The 17,659-nt window shown below is 45.8% G+C and overlaps 1 protein-coding gene across 1 annotated transcript in view; it reads right to left on the bottom strand.

Moving 5' to 3' along the window:
* The window catches only part of LOC121276728 (solute carrier family 28 member 3-like), a 227,953-nt gene that overhangs the window by 90,501 nt on the left and 119,793 nt on the right, over positions 1-17,659 (bottom strand). The window contains exons 10-11 of the mRNA XM_041185272.1: positions 7,670-7,867; positions 7,022-7,103 (exon numbers count right to left, since the gene is read on the bottom strand). Coding sequence (XP_041041206.1) covers positions 7,022-7,103; positions 7,670-7,867 — 280 coding nt within the window. The remainder of the gene's footprint in view (positions 1-7,021; positions 7,104-7,669; positions 7,868-17,659) is intronic.

Raw genomic sequence — 17,659 nt, 5'->3', positions numbered from 1 at the left:
GCTGCACATTAATGAGAGACTGCAGTAGTCATTGGCTTCACAATACAGTTGCTCCATTTCTGCATTAACAGAACGTAATATGTTAATGAAGAATGCAGACAACCATTAGGAGGCATATCTGCCAGATCATCAATGAAAGCCTCTAATGAGTTTTCTCTATTGGCATGGATAACGGGCCAATGGACATCCAGCCATTGCTCATGTGCAAATTAACCTTAATTATTATGCCAATTCAGAGATTGCAGGAGTGAGTTTGATAAGGTGGCACATTTTATGATTCTGACAAGCTAGTAGTGCAGACACAGCTCCACGGGATGACAGTGGCTTTCTGTTTGCAAGTGGGAGCTCTACTATATTTTCCCAATATTCATTAAACTGATACATCTATTAGTCCATAGGGAGCAGGAGGATTGAAAAATGGAGTCTGTGCTCAATGTTGCCTTCTTGGTGAAGGGGGAGAAGAATTACCAGCACTGCATAGCGTAGCTTCGAGAGGAGGCCCTGTCTGAGGCCTATGGTCCAGGGGAATCCCAGCAACACCCAGAGAATGAGGAGGTTAGATCCATCCCATGGAGGTGATTTGCATGACCAAAGGTCTACTGAAGAAGGCTTTCCTATCTGGAAATGAGCGAAAGACAATGCCACGCACATCTGCAAGTCCAGAGATGTGGTGGATCATACCTGCCACATTTTGTGGGAGGATCTAATGTCCTGTGGACCGGGAGGACAACCCCTGCCAGTGGCCCTGAAGGTCACCACCATGATCAATTTTTTTTGCCTGCATTTTGTTCCAGGGAAAACAGGGGACCTATGCAGCATTTCAGTCCTCCATACATAAACATATCAAGGTGGTGACAGATGCCCTCTACAGTAAGGCTCATCATTATGTGAAGTTCACACTCAATAAAGCTAGCCAGGCTGCTACATTTCATGGGTTTGCAGCTATTTCAGACTTCCCTAAAGTACAGGGTGCAATTGATATACATGTGTGGCTTTCAGGGCTCCAGTGCCTGATGTTCATTAACAGGAAAAGGTTCTATACCCTGAACGTTCAACTGGTGTGTGATCATCAGGAGCATACAATGTACATTTGTGCCAGATACCCTGGGAGTTCCCATGACTCACACATCCTGAGTCACTCCTAGGTGCCTCACATATTTGGAAGGCCAAGCGATTACAAGGGCTGGCTGCTTGGGGTTAAGAGGCACCAGCATAAACGATAGCTCATGACACCCATGCGCCGAGTCTCGGGCGAAAGATGCAATGTAGCGCACAGTTCCCCATGATCTATCATCAAGCAGACCATTGGCATCCTGAAGACGTGCTTCCCATGTCTGGATCGCTCAGTCGGGGCTCTGCAGTACTCACCACAGGTGTCCCGCATAGTCGCGGTCTGTTGCGCCCTTCACAACCTGACCATTCTAAGGGGGGAATCCTTTGCCAGAGGGAGGCATGGGGAAGATTGAGAGCTCCTCGGATGATGAAAAGCAGGAAGGGCAAGAAACTGAAGAGGGAGATGAGGATGAAGAAGCATCACGTGGAAGACACACCTGTGCCACATTGATAGCCACAAGATTCCAGGAGTAAGGTACAGGCAACGGGAGATGGCTACATTCCTCCTGCCCCTTAATGCCATGCCATGCACTGGAAGACCTTTACAGCCAGTAACATTGAGAGCAAATTCTGCATTCAGACTTGCACTTTCAACCCTCATGATTCACCATGCCCTAATCTTTGGAAGGCTCAGTGGTGAACCCTGTATCCATGCACTCAGGGAAGTGAAAGTCAGCACAACAGCACAAAAGCTGCACTCAAGGAATTGATGCTGTCATCACCACCTTACTGAGAAACTTCAGCGGACAATGAGATACACAAATGGTTGGGGAGATCATCATGGTTGCAGGTCTTGTGTTTTGGCACTACCAAAGAAATCCAATTGCAGCTAACCCTCCAAGGCTATTAAGCAGGCCTACTTCCATGTTGCCTTATAAGGAGTAATGGTTACTAGCGCATTTCGAACATACTTCCATTTAAGAATTTTGATACATCTTCCTGACGTAACACAAGGGTAGAGTGACTATCAGGAGTCAGGTAGACATCACATGAATGTGAGGCTCATAAAGGGAGGTGATCACTGGGAGGAAGCATGACTCACCCTTGCAATAAGAGAACACATAGATTTGCATGATCCTTTCAAATGACGAGACCATTCTCATGAACAGCAAACGTATTTACAAATGTGCATTATATATACAGTGATTGAAAACCCATGACCCAGAAGTTATGTCAGGTTTTCTTAATTTTTCTACACCTACCGCTACACCTGGGTGCAGCCCCAACATCTGCAGCAGAGGTGGAGGAAGTCTGCTGACTGCTATGCCCTGTTGCTTGAGATGACCTTGGCAGACGTCCTCTAGAGGCCAAAGGCCTTGAGGGTCCTGGCCTGATAAGGATCGCCTGCTCAGGGACAGATGTACCCTCCTCAGCCTGACCAGCTGGAGTTGATGGGGTCACAGGCAGAGGGGATTCAGCACAGCTGGACACCCTTAGAGAGTCCTGTGTGGAGGTCCCTAGGGTGTCCGGCTGATGCTCATCCTCTCTGTGGGTGCCCCAGGGCCCCTACCTGATTCATTGAGGAGAAGGGGCATCCTGAAGGGAGGTTGAGGTGCTCCCATCCCTCTCACCTAACCACTGGTGGATCCCACCAATGCCTATAGTGATAGAGTGCAGGTCCGAGCACATATCCAGCAGAACCTGCTGGACCAAGGTCTCCAAGGCAGCCACCAACCTTCTCATGATGACCTCGAGCTGCTCGCATGTTGGAAACACAACATCAGACAGAACGTGGACAGGCTTTTCCATCCTTCGCACTAGTCTGTTGACTGCCTCTCGCAACTCTGTCTGAGATTCCTCCACCTGACTCTGCATTTGCAGCATTTTTCACCGGCAACTTGCAGAGGCTCATCATCTGACTCAGACTCAGCGGCTACCGGATTTCCAGCAGTCCCCCAAATGACAGCGACCTGGGCTGTCACTGCCTCCGACTGCTGTGGAGACGTGTCATTGAAGTGTTCTCCAAGAAGTGACCTCGAGCCTAATCTAGAACTGTGAGCCAACTATGTGTCTCTGCACTGGTGGGGGGTGCAGGTGAATACTGTGATGGATCTTCTTCTGAAGGCTCCTCAGCAACCTCCTCTGAGGTGGGCCATGGCTGGGGCTTGCATAGGCCCTGCTGGTGTACCTGGAACTGCTTATGCCTGTAAGAGAGAAAAGATAGACTTAGTTCATGAACAGATGGAATACAAGATTGCATGTCACTCACTGTGAATGTCATGTCGTGATCAACTCATGGAGGGCTCATCTGAACTGGGCTGCTGGGAGTGGCCAATCTCACCTTCCCCACAGGAGCGATCCTAGTCCTCCCCTGCCAGTTTGGTGACACCCTTCTCGAGGGTGCTGAGCTCCTGGATGCTGGCCATCCCTCCTCTGGTCTGGTATCTCTCCCTCATGTTGTGGGCAAGCTTGGCCTGCATGAAGACAAATGGGTATAATGCAATGTGAGGGATGGAGCAGAGGTTGGGAAGCATGTATGCCTCCTGTGTGTGGTGAGCCTTCCCCAGTAAGGGTGAAGAGTGGAGTTAGTGCAGCGTGATAGATGAGATGCTGGTGATGTTAAAGTGTCCATGAGACAATCAGTGCTGATGTGTCCCTCGCTAATATTGTGTGAGATGCCTGTGCAATGTAACCCTTTGAGTGCATGATGTCATTTTCAGAGTGTGAGATTGGAGAGAGAGGAAGGTTGACTTACATTGGCAGAGCAGATGAAATCATTCATCCTTTTCCTGCACTATATGGCGTAATTAGGGCGGGTGCCCGAAGAGCTGACCTCTCCTGCGACTGCCTCCCAGGCTGGCACAGTAAGGTTGATGGGCTTCCTGGAGCCATCCCTGAGGTACAGAACATTCCAGTGTTGACACACTCCTCTTATCAAAGCCTCAAGGGAGTCATGGCTAAACCTTAGTGCAACCATCTTGAGACATCTCCTGGGCACAGCTGAGCTGGAGACAGTGAATGTCTGTGTTTAGGTGGCATTCAAATACGGCGCCTAGACCTTCGACCCCATTAGGTAAAGGCAGGATGGGTGAATCAGTTCCCGACCTGCCATGTGATTCGGCCTATGCATAATGCATTAGCTTCCGAATGCGAAATCCAGTATGAGTTCCCGCCACTCCCACCAGTGGGAACGTGCACGGAACCTGCCCACCACGGCATTTAGTTTCAAAATTGGAAAATCATGCTCCATGTTACTAGCCACTTATCAGCCCAAGTTTGAATATAGTCCCAGTCTTGCTACATGGGGGCATGGACTGCTTCGTTTTGAGGAATTGTAAATGAAACTAAACCCTGCGCAATCATCAATGAACAACCTTTTCTGACCTTATGATGGAGGAAAGGTTATTATTATATTGGATGGAAGGTTATTAATGAAGTGGCCCAGGACACTGCCCAGAAAAACTCCTGCCACCATGTCCTACGGCTAGGAATAACGGCCTCCATCACAAACATCTTCCTTTGTGTTAGGTATGATTCCATCCAGTGAGGGCTTTCTCCCTGATCTCCACTGACACAGGTTTTATGAGGACTGTTCACTGGTGCCACACTCAAGTCAAATGTTTCCTTGATGCCATTATGGTCAGGAGAGAAATGGTAGAATTATTCCCCTTTCTTTCTGCTCAGATGACCGCAACAGGTGTTTTAAATGAATTTGCTTGCCAATCTAGTAAGTACTTAACTGTTTAAGTGCTGTCACTGTAAAAGACACACACAGACAGGTTTTCTTGTGAGTTTCATAACACCTGATAAATAAAAATAATGAAAAACACTCCAACTCACACTCACACATGCAACCAAGAATGTCCAAAAGAAAGTCAATCATGTACGGTTCCTGTAGGCACTGAATGGCTTCAGGCTGTGTCCGGTGATTTTTCCGGATTCTGTGAAGAGACAATTTAAAACCTTGATAGACAACATCTGGAGTCAGCAGCCGTTTGGTTTGTGTTGAAGATCCTGCCTGCAGATATTTGGTTGGTCAGATACGGGTGGGATACACGCTTCCAGAAAAGCTGGAGAGAGAGGGGTTCTCTTCTCACTGCTATCCACTCATGGTCTGTCTGACTCTGGAAAAGCAGTGTCTCTTTTAACGCAAAGGGTTTGCTTGCTATCACATGACCTCCATTCACAAGCTAGGCAGTTATTAAATATGGTCATAGCAAGATGGGAAATCCTCATTTCAGGTCCACTGTTTACAGAGATTAAATTAAATAATCAGTGGAACCCTCTTCTCAGCTGGGGTCCATTGTCCAAAACGATCGAGTTTAACGGCTCAGTCTGCAACCACCTGGATTGGATGTCATCTATGAATAGTTCAGGGCATGGGCCATTCACATTAGTTTAAGCTGACTGACCAGCTGGGCAACTTCTTGACAGCATGATTCCTTTCTGATAACTTCACTTTGAAAATTCCAAAGTTATGTAAATGTTTGGCTATTTTGAGACCTGTTGCATAGCTCACTTAAAAATATTGTTGTCAGTCTTTTTAAAACTTATCCTTTGGTTTCAGCCGACTTGGTAAATAAAGTCATTTTTATAAAACATGGGGCAAAATTTTGCCCTCGGATGGTGGGCGAGCCCCACCGGCTCAGTGGCGGGCGGGCAGCTGAACTCCGCGGCCAAAACGGGGCCGGCCTCCATTTTGAGTGGGCGAGCCAATTAAGGCCCATCCAGCGGCCTTCCTGACAGGAAGTGCTATGCGCTTCCTGTGCGAGGGGTGGAGGGATTCCCCATCTGTCAAAGTGTGCTCTTTCGCGCATGCATGCAAAAGAGCGCACTGCTCCCTGAGGCAAAGTGCTGTCTCAGGGAATTTACTGACAGTTAAGTAAAAAAAAAGAGAAATATTAAAATTATCAACATTTCCCCCACATGTGACAATATCACACGAGATGGGACATGTTAATAAGAAAACACATAAGTTTATTAAATTTTTTAAAAACGGACACGAAACTTCATCCCGACAGTGGATGAAGTTTCATGAATAATCTGGAGCTCGCTGGGGCTCCTGGCCTGCCCGCCAGCCTTAAGCTTGGACGGGCAGGGTCTTTAACAAGGTTAATTAGTCTGTCATTGGCCTTAATTGGCCATTGACAGGTCGACGGGCGGACAGCTGATTTCGCTGTCCGCCTGCCTTCCTGAAGATTTAAATGGACTGGAATGACATCGGGGGTTCCTCCCGTCATCATCCCGTGTCATTTTCCCCTCGGTGAGCGGGGCCCTCCCCCAAATCACCAAGGGGAAAATCCTGGCCATGGTTTTATAACAATGTCAAAGGCAGTCACTCTCACCTGATCTCTGGAATTCAGTCAATATCCATGTTTGGACTAAGGGTCTAATGAGGTTTAGTGCCAAATGGTCTAGGCAGAACTCTCAATTGAGCATCAGTGAACAAGTTATTCTTTTCATTCTTTTGCTAAAAGTTCATCAGCTGATTCCTGTGATTCAGTAGCTACACGCCATGTATTTAAACAAACAAATAAAAGTTACGATCTATCAGGATAGGTTCCACCTGGGATCAGGCTTGTCCAGGGGTAATCTCAGCTGGGGATCATAACATAACTAATAGCTTTATAATGTTCAGGGTACAAGAATGAACAAGAGTGAATTAGTAGAAGGATACATTTTCAAACTATACATTTCCAGATTGGTGTCATATCCTCTTGGAACACACATCAGTAAATCACATGTATGCAACAGTAATTTGAAGTACTGCATCAGAAAACACAATTAGAGAATTTACCTTCTCGTCTCATAATTTGGAATGGTTGAATGAGTGAATCTGATGTCTACTTTGACAACATAGAGTGAAATTGAGTTGTTCAAATACAGTACCTAATTTACCAATATCACCTAATAATTTCAAAGCACATCTCTTTCTGTAAGTACACATTAAGAGCAAATAAAAACTTACACAGTCCTCCTATCACAATACCAATAGAACCAAAGTTAGCAAATCCACACAGGGCGTATGTAGCAATAGCTTCGGAACGTATCTATAAAAGAGCCAAAAAGTTAAGAAAATGAATACTTGATTATTCTGTAAAAAGGCCATAATATTTTTGTGATACTGTACTTGAATCTCCTCATATAGAGCAAAATAGTTTTGAATTTACAAAATGGAACAAATTATTTGAGGAAAAGATTTAATACTAAAAGAGTGAAGTGTGAAATATTGTTGAGTTTCCTAATTCACGTTTACAAGTATGGGTATTGCTCATATTATTGTCACCTATTTCACTCTGCATACCATGATAGCAGTCACACGCTATTGCAGAACTGGGACAAATCGCCAGCATGTCTAGACTTTCTCCCATCATAAAGATGCACCCCTGACCTTGGCCAATCTTTCCACATTGGGTAACTTCAATTTGTTTTGTTACTGATTAATTTACTGGTAATGAATATAGCTATTGACCCTTGAGTGTATTACAGTTATATGCTAGTTAACAAAAGCAGGTCTTGTGTGATGAACAAGAATAATATCCTTTTGATTAGTTAGACAAAAATAAGTATGATAATGCTTTTATTATATCATACAGAAATAATTATATTTACTTACTGACAAATACTGCTTCATACCATCAACATACTCAAGTTTGCCTTCAACTCTTCTGGCAATCAGCACAGATAACCTTTCAAAAGCTACAAATTCATTGAAGAAAGTTTTCACTCCGAGGAGCTCACCAACCATGAAGCTGTCATTCCAGTCTACTCCCATCATAAAGGCAAGTGGCATGAAGGCATAGGAACAAATTAGCTGGAAGAAACATTGCATAACATTGAATTAAGTACTCCATTGCATCCATGCAGTTTCTCCTTTTCCATCCCATCTATTCAGATGATGCAACCTTCCATACTAATGCTTTCAATATGTCTCCCTTCCTCCATGGTAGTTGACAGAGCCTCAGCCATTTCCATTTTATTTCAAACACTTCTGCTCTCACCCCTTCTCCCTCCCTCCCAGAACCATGATAGGATTTCCTTTGTTCTCACCTTTCACCCACTAATCCCATATTCAACGGATCATCCTCCAACATTTCTGTTACCTCAAGCATGATGCCACCATCAAGAATATCTTCCCCACCCCTTTAAGAATTTCAAAGAGATCATTCCCTCTGCGACACACTAGTCCATTCCTCAGTCATCTTCAACACCCTTCCCTTTCCTACAGCACCCTTCCATACTGGGAAAGCAATGCCTGTCCTTATACCTCCTCCCTTCTCACCATCAAAGACCAAAAACTCCCCTTCCAAGTGAAAGAGTTATTGATTAGTGTTTCTTTCAATTTTGTTTACCATATACATTGCTGATGGTGTGGTCGCCCCTACATTGGAGAAAAAAAATGCAGGATGGGTGACCACTTTGTGGAACACTTCCATTCAGTTTGCAAGCATGACCCCGTGTTTCCAGTTGCCTAGCATTTTAATTCTCTACCTTGCTCCCAGTCTGACCTTTCTGTCCTTAGCCTGCTGCAGTGTTCCAATGAATGTCAGCGCAAGCTTGTGGAATAGCATCTCACCTTTCTTTTGAACTCAACAATGATTAGATCATAAAATCTGCCCCCATTTTGTTTTTGGCTTTTTTGTTGGTTCGTTTTTTTTCTCGTTTCTTTCTTAAATCCGTTACTTTACATTTGGAAGGCCACTATCCTGCCATTCACAACTCCTCTATACGTATTTCTGTTTCATTACTTGTTCTATTACCTTTCCCTTTAGCTTTGTACCATGAAAGCTTTTGAATTTAAATCTCTTTTGCTCCCCAGCCTGTCAGAGACCTTCTCTTTGGTTTACTGAAAAAAGAGACATGTTCCCAAAGCTTTAAGTCTTGGACTCATCAGGACAAATGCAAGAATGCCAAATTTCGAATGATCGCAACAATATACGCTACAGGAGAAAAGGATGCTGATCAGTTGGCAAGCCAACTCTGATTGGCTGAGGAGTTGCCATGAAGGAAACATGGGGAACTATAGACTTCCCAAACTCCAATGAAATTCAAAAAAGACACAAAGTTTGAACATAATCCTTTTGTTTGCAGAAAACATATGAATGTATGTCACTTCTAGCGAGTGTAAATGAGCCACATTACGAGCTTGACTGATTATCTTAAATTGGTTGCTAGTGTAGCTATTATTGTTCACAAGTGCTAACCAATCGCAGAATCACATCTAACAGTAGACGGTTTGTTTTGGGTTTTGTAAGCACGGTTGAGTAAAGTATGTTCTCTGCTTATTATGAACAACTAAAAGAACATGCTGTTTGATTTGATCAGCCATTCATTGGGATGTACAGCTTATGTACCTGACATCGCACTGGCACTGAAACTTATACACGATATTGCTCAATTGTGTGGTAGGCAGAACATCTTTCTGGACTGCGGGCAGCAACCTGTTAGTGGAAAATATTACTTGTGTGGCCACTGCATAGAGGCAGCGTGCTTGCTTTAGCTGTTCAAATTTTGGTGATGCTGTGCCTTTCCAGGGCAATTTGAGATAGACTGGGTAATTTTCAGGTCTGAAAGTGGTAGCCTTTGGCGTATTTGCATGACACACAGCCAACAATTATCTGATCAGGATAGCCGATGTCCCACATGATAGCTTTGATGTGCTCTATTTCAGCTTAAAGCTTGCAAGGTGAGAAAACGGCTATGGCCCTATTTACAAAGTTCTAATAAGGCCATTCTTATAGCCAGTGGAGCTATAAGAATCAGCATATTGACTGGTGAAAGTTGGCTTGCAGCAGACAGTAGTGGAAAAACCATTAGAGGGTTTCTTAACTAGCACATTGAGGAAAAGAAGCATGTTAAACTGCTCCATCTCAAAAGTGAATTGGAGCGCAGGATGGAGTGTATTAAGGTGAGGTAATCCTTATACGTGACTGCAGATTCAAAGATTACAAATGTATTATCTACGTATCAGAAATATGCACGGGGTAGGTTAGGGTATCATTCCATCAAAAACATGTGTCCCATGGAAACTGATGAAAATGCTAGTAAGCGCTGGACCTAGAAGGGGTCTCATGGCCACATTATTGATTTGGACATATGTGGTGTCATTAAAAGTGAATTTGACTGTGTGAGTTGTTTAGTTCATTAGTTCAATGAATACAGATTTAGAAAATGGTGGCGCATCTGTACTGCCATGATATGGAAATGCAGTGCAAAGGTCGCAATGTTGAGCGAGCACATAGGCAAGGCATTGCTATCAATTTGAAGGACACATATAGTCTTCGCAAAAGTGGAAGAATCCATGTATGCAGTATGTATAAATTTCAGTGGTGGTGCAATGCTAGGTACACAGGCCTTTCTTCCAACAATTGGCTGATCTAATCAAACAATGTTTTTCTTCAGTTATTCATAATAGACTGAGTACAGACTGTACTCAGCCAGCTCGAGCTTACAAAACCGAAAACAAAATGTCTACTGTTAGATATGATTCCTCGATTGGGCAACACTTGCTGAACAATCCTGAGTATACTAATAGCTACACTAAGAACCAATTTAAGATAATCAATCAGTTGAGTTTATAACATGGCTCATTTATACTTGCTAGAAGCAACATACATTCATATGCAGAAACCTGTTCTCTACAAACAGTGCTTCCACTAACTGTACCAGTAAAAGAAAGTTAAAAACACACTCAACCTGAAAATTGGATGCTTAACCTTTTAAGTAGCACTAGTGGTAGGGAAGGGAGGGGCTTTGTGTGGCTGAACACATGTTCAGCTAGGAGTGATTAAAAGAGGATGTTAACTGGACCTGCACAGTCCAAAACGGCATATCATGCAACTAATCAGCATTTGACACTGATTGATATCACAATCCACCAACTCTGCATACTTTCAACGCATGCATAGTATGTCCGAGCTATCTCCCTTATAGTTTGTGCACCGTGTGAGCTGTGTCAGAAGTGGCCAGGTGCATCTCAGCGATGTCTTTGCAGTTGCTTGCTTCCATATAGCACCAAGATCAGCACTGCCGGCACCAGTGGTGCTACGAAGCACAATTTCTCGGCCCAGATCTCTCATCACCTTAATAAGGATTGTTCCATTAAAATGAAATCTATCATCTGTTTTCTCTCCAAACTCCAGTCAAAACAATGTTCCTACCATCTAATTTCAATACCTTAGTCTAAGCCCAAAATTCTTGGTGTCCCACTGCAGTGCTGGCAGTTTAGCCTAACTCCGCATTTCAGAGATAGTAATATTCCCATGGAAAAGTGAATACCTGTCGCACTTCTGATCCTCGGCTAGTATCTATCATTGAAGCAGTAATTTCAGAGCTGCAACTTAATGAAAGGGAAGAACTTATATTTATATTGCAACTTGCACAACATTAGGACATCCAAAAGCATTTTACAGCCAATTAAATATTTTTGAAGTGTGATCACTGTTGTTATGCAGGAAATACTGCACCAAATTCGCACAATGCCAGGTCCCAAAAACAGAGATAGATGGCCAGATAAGCTGTCCAGATTATGGGATGTCAGGTGAGGGATAAATATTTGCCATTGGGAGAACTCCCCTGCGCTTTTTCATGGAATTTTTTATAGTCCGCCAAAAGACAATAACTTCAAGAGCGTAGTGCTCGCTCAGTACAGTACTTAGGTTCCAGCCTGGATCATTAAATTACATAGAATATATGGCACAAAACAGACCATTTTACCCAACATCCATGCCAACACTTATGCTTGACTTGAGCCCCCTCACATCCTCCTTCATCTAACCATCAGCTATTTCTTTCTCTCTCATATGGTTATCTAACTTCTCTTAAATTAATTTGCCTTAATTTCTCGCTGTGGTATTGAGTTCCATATTCTCACCATTCTATGTGTAAAGAAGTTTATTCTGAATTCCTTTTTTGACTTCCTGGTGACTTATACTGGTGGCTTCTGGATTTGCTCTTCCCCATTAATGGAAACACTGTCTCTTTGATCGGAATTGTCCCAGTTTTGCACTAAGTGAGGTAGCAGACGGCAAAAAAAACATTTTACATGCCAGCTGCAATGGCGGCTTTTCACCCATAATATCCCAATTCTGCCTCATTAATCATGCCTTCCCGGGAAACACACTGTTTTGATGGCGGGCAGGCTCTCATTCACCCACCACACGATCACCTCACCGCTTCCTCAGACCGGGTGCCATATTTAAAGTGCAGCCGTGTGTGCACATCTTAGTGCTTCCAGCCCAGGACTGCTGCACAGAAGACAAGACCCAAAAAACAAGAAGACTGCAGTCCCCCAATTAATTGCAGAGTCCCTCAAGCACCTTTTAGATGCAGTGGAGGGCCGCCATGATGTCCTCTATGCCTGCTCAGGGCGAAGGCCAGCAATCAAGATCACCAATCTAGTATGGGAGATGGTGGCAATGGTGGTCAGCGCCTATGCCTTGCAAAAGAGGACAGCCACCCAATGCTGAAAGAGGATGAATGGTCTCAACTGTTCTACCAAGGTAAATCACACTTCTCAGCACTCTCAACTCACACACTCACAAACCCATCACACATCCACAGGGATCTCATACCTCAAGGGACAACACCACTAACTCTCTCACACATCCTCACGTCTTCATCAGGCTCATTCTCTCGCGCTCACGTCCTCATCCCATCCATGGCTCCGCTTACCACACAAACATTCCACGCAGTGTCATGTGTCCTCTCTCCATCTATTTTAATGCAGTAGAAACTGGTTCAAAGCAGCAGGGGGAGGTCCCAGACCGGGGATGCAGTGGCCCACATTAGGCCCCTCACTCAGTTTGAGGAGTGCGTCATCGCACTGACTGGTGAGGACGTGGACCGTGCCTACAGCAACGGTGAGGTCGGCAGCGAACGCCTATGTCAGAATCCTGCACCACATCATCTCTCGCTCAACGCAACTGCGAGTTCTCTCTCTCCTGTTTTTGACACTGCTGTTGTACTCTAATCATCTCTACTTTGGTTCACAGGGAGCTCTGCTAAGCAACCGACACCTTCAGCCAGCCAGTCCCTGAGCTCCATCCAGGTCCTCACCTCCAGCCAAGATAACTCCTCCTTCACTGAAGAGCTGGAAATAAGCAGCCTGGAACATCTGTCACAGTGCTTACCCACACCCTCCACCAGCACAGAGAGGCAAACCTCGGTGGGACCTAGATCTAGAGCAGGCTCAGGTTCACAATCTGGTGGTCACCGCACAAACACGCATTTTCAGCAGGAGGAGTCAAGTACTCCACACTTGGAGGACTGTTGAGGAAGAGGCATCTGTGAGTCCGAGTCAGATGACGAGCCTTCGGATTCAGCCTTCCAACTCATCCTGGAGAATCAGCAGAAGGCGGGGGACATCATGCAGAACTATTAGAAGCCCTCAACAGAGTGGCACACATGTTGGAGGAGTGTGTCAGTCAGCTCTCTGATAAAGTGGTGCCCACATGTGCACGTGTAGAGTTTGCCATGGGAAGGGTGGTGGGTGCCATGGAGGCCCTGGTCCAGCAGAACATGGAGATGCGCGCAGACCTGCACTCCATCGTGTTAGCCGGGGCGAGTTCCTGCAGTGGCAATGCAAGAGGGAAATGGGGCACCTTGATGTCCCTACAGGTGCTTCTTCCCCTCAAGGAGTCAGGCCAGGGCCCTTGGGCACCCGAAGGGGAAAGAGGGCCAGCTGGACACCCCTGCATCATCTATTCAGGAATCTCAGAGGCTGTCCTCTCCCTCCGAGATCCCTTTACCTGAATAATGTACAATGGTGTATTTTAGCTTCACTTACTGGCTTCGCAAGTCCTCCCACTGCATCTCTCCTTTCCCCCACCGACTTGCAGTTTAGTAACACGCAACTGGCCCACGAATGATTCCGAAGGGAGAAGTATGTGTTTGTGGCACAGCCTTTCGGAGACTCATGCAAGTACTCTCCCATGCACATGGATCCTTTTTCCATCAACTCATCTCAATATCCGGAGCATTTTCAATACTGCCTACTGGGGTTCTCTTTCAGTCATCCGTCTGAGCTGACCTGCATCTCTACACACCCACTGTTCATACCCACATGCAGCACCTGTTCCTGCTCACCACAAGTCTCCTTCCACTTTTGGATTTACAAGCATGATGCATTTAACCTTCTTCTTTAGCTCCCCCTTCCTTTCCCCTCCCCAGTCACCTGTGCCCTTTCCCCCATCACTGTCGACCCCTTGCATCACCTTCGACCTCCCCAATGTCACTTACCACACCTTCCTGAAAATCCCACCCCCATCCACATTAACCGCCCTGACCTCTTCTTTCCACCCCCAGGGTCCATGTCTGCCTCCGAGTCCCCACCAACCACCCACACCATCCATTTTGCCGATGCCGTCTCACCCTCACCCTCCCACCCCACCAGCTCACTCTGTCCTCTACCGTTCTCACCATTCTCTCCTACCATGCCCACCCTCATTTAGCTCCCCAGGAGGCAGTCATCGATTCCACAAACCCCTCCCTTGCACGTTTACCTGGGCATTCCCCCCCTACTCCAGACTCTTTCCTCTCCCTAGACTCCTCCCCCACTCTGGATTCCTCCCCCCCTCCCTCCAAACTCCTTCCTTTACACCTTCCTCCCCCCTTATACCAAACTCCCCTGTTGCTGTATTCTCCCCCGTTACCTCTTCTTCCCCTGTACTCCCGTGCCCCCCTCCAATCTCATCCCCAACACCTTTGTTCCCCTCCTGCCAACATTATCCTCCCAACACCTTTGCTCCGCCACAATCTGACCCATTTGACACCTTCGTTCCCCCATTCTAACCTCACCCTCTCAACATCTTCGCTCGCCAACTTCCAACCTCATCCCCCCGACACCTCTGTTCCCCCCCTTCTAACCTCACCCGCAACCTCAAACCTCACATCTCCTCCAACTCATACACCAACCTCTTCCACCCACCAGTACATCTTCTTCTCCAACTCACAGCTGGATCTTTCTCTCCACCTCCTCAACAATTATCCGCAGTAGACCACAGCCAAGACACTAAGTCCCGAAGCAGACCCTAAGCAGTGATTTCCACCTTCCATGAGCTACTTCACAGCAGAGCCATGTCCATGAGGATCTACCCAGCTCCTCTAGGGTCCCATTGCAGTTGGGGTCCACCATCATCTGCTCCTCGGGTGTCCACAGTTTGAGCAAGGCCCTGACAGTAAGTCCCAACTTCTGGACATCACTCGTCATACATGTTCTGCACTGGCATGTTTACCTGCTGACGTGGCAGTAAATTTGACGTTGGGGGATGATTCTGGCGAGTTGGGCTTATAATGATATGCAGATGTATTGCAATGAAGTTCCCAACATCTGGAGGCAGGAAACGCAGCCCGCCATTGATGCGCGGAGCGGACGGTTGCAAGTGTGTTTCAAGATGGTTTGAAACCAATTTTTGGCCTTCCTGCCATATTGTCTCATGCCCGTTATGACACTCGATGCCAGCAGGCATGGACAATTCCACCCTCTGTCTGCTCTGTCAAACCTTTCATAATTTTAAAGACCTTGATTAGGTCACTTCTCAGTCTTCTCTTTCAAGCGACCCGGGCTTTTTACACTTGCCTGATGGATATAATTTTATAGTTCTGGTATTATCCTTGTAAATATTTTTTGTACCTTCCCCAGTGCCTCTATAGCTGCATTATTTAGGTTTCCATTGCACTGGGAGCAGATGAAACAGAACAGTGAGATTTCTAGTGAATACCATCATCCCATCTCTTCTAACGTCAGCACTAGAAACTTTCAGTGATGCATAAGAGATGTGGCAGAAATGTGGCAGAATTTGGTCCTGCTCCAAATTCTGTTCATTCCTCACCTGTGTAAAATGGGTAATTAATCTTGTTTTGCTGCCAAGATGATTTTTCTGTTAAGTTTTTGTACCATCATTAATGTACATTGCCCCACCAGTGGCAAGGGCAAATAGTTATATCGCATGTGATGCTTTCCCCCCCAGTTACCACGATAAACACTACTTAATGAAAGGAATATTTGTCATTGAGCAGAGGGCCAATTATTGAATAGCTCTCTCTTTTGTCCCCCTGTGACATTAACACTAACTTCAAGAATGTTGCTATATTATATGACATCAAGTGTTTCTCATTTTTAGCTTGAGAAGAGTAAAGAGGGAGAAGAAAATATAGCACTTTGTTGCATTGTTGCACAGGCAATTATCAAAGCCAACTGGTACACAGCAAGGTTCCTCAAGTAGAAAACAGTTAGTGGTGTTGGCTCAGGGAAGATTTGTCCATGACACTGGGATGACAGCAACTGGATTTAATTTTACATTTACCTGAGAGGCACAGAAGACATGGCCTCGAAAGACAAGAAGACTGCAGCCCCCTGATTCAGTGACGCATCCCTGGGACACCTTCTGAACACCATTGGAGCCCATCGCAATGTCCTCTACCTCTGCTCTGGCCGCAGGAGACCCATCAGTGTCACCACTCCAGTTTGGGAGGCAGTGACAGTGGTGGTCAGTGCCAATGCTGCACAAAAGAGGTTCGCCATCCAGAAAGAGGATGAATGATCTCTTCCGTGCCACCAGGGTAAGGCAACTATCTTATCACTCTAAACTCACATTCAGAAGCCCATCACACATTCAGTGGCATCTCACTCACTGCCAGCTCAAGGGACATCACCACTCACTGTCTCACACACATCCTCACATCTCCATTTGGCCTCCTCAGCCCTCACACTCTTGAGGACTCTTGCACAGGTCAACATGTGTCCCCACAGACACCCTGGGATACCGCCCTTCCCCAGTAATGCCCTAGCCCTGAAGCCTCTTCCCTTGCCTGAGGCCACTTCTCAGTGGAGGTCCAGTGGTCACTGGATCTTATGAGAGGGGCCAGAAGTCAGAAGGGGGCTTCTGATGGAGGCACCCTTCCCCCTTCCCACCCATGGCCTAAGCCCGTTCTTATTCGGGCTTCCCCCACACCAGGTAAAACCTCCCGCCAGCTTAAAAGATTGAGGCTGGGCAGGAAACGGCTCTTAAGTGGTCAATAATTATCCACATAAGGGCCTCAATTTGGGCAAGGGCAGGCGGCCCATCCAAGGCCTAGCCGACCCCAGCATAAAATCACTGCAAGCTTGGGGCAGGCAGGAACTCAGAGGGAGTCCCGTTCCTTCAATTTCACAGTCCCTCCCCCACCACTGTGCCTAAAAGCCCGCTGGAAGGGGAGCGTGAAATTCAGGCATTGGAATTTCAAGATGAAACACCTAACCCAGATGCAGCACATCTTCAGTTGGCTAGGATTCAATAGCCCATGAAGTAGCTTGAAGTGGAAAAGGAAGGAGTAATGTGGAATCTTGAAACTGAATTCAAGAAAGAGAAGTTAGCAAGGGAGGAAAGAAAATGAGAAAGGTAGTTTCAAAGAGAGAAAGAAATTAAGCAGCATGAACTAAATAGACAAAGCTTCCTTAATATGGAGAGGAAATGACTGGCAGATTAGAAAATGATTTTAATCCACTTCTGGGTTTTCATTTGGCCAAGGATATTCACCTCATGCCTAAAATTAATTAGGAAGGAGTTGAAAGATACTTTATGTCCTTTGTTATGAAACTCATACTTATCTTCTTGTCAGGAGGGAG

Source organism: Carcharodon carcharias, chromosome 4 (genome assembly GCF_017639515.1).
Source record: "Carcharodon carcharias isolate sCarCar2 chromosome 4, sCarCar2.pri, whole genome shotgun sequence".
Classification (NCBI taxonomy): domain Eukaryota; kingdom Metazoa; phylum Chordata; class Chondrichthyes; order Lamniformes; family Lamnidae; genus Carcharodon; species Carcharodon carcharias.
This window is presented reverse-complemented; position numbering and strand designations above follow the sequence as displayed.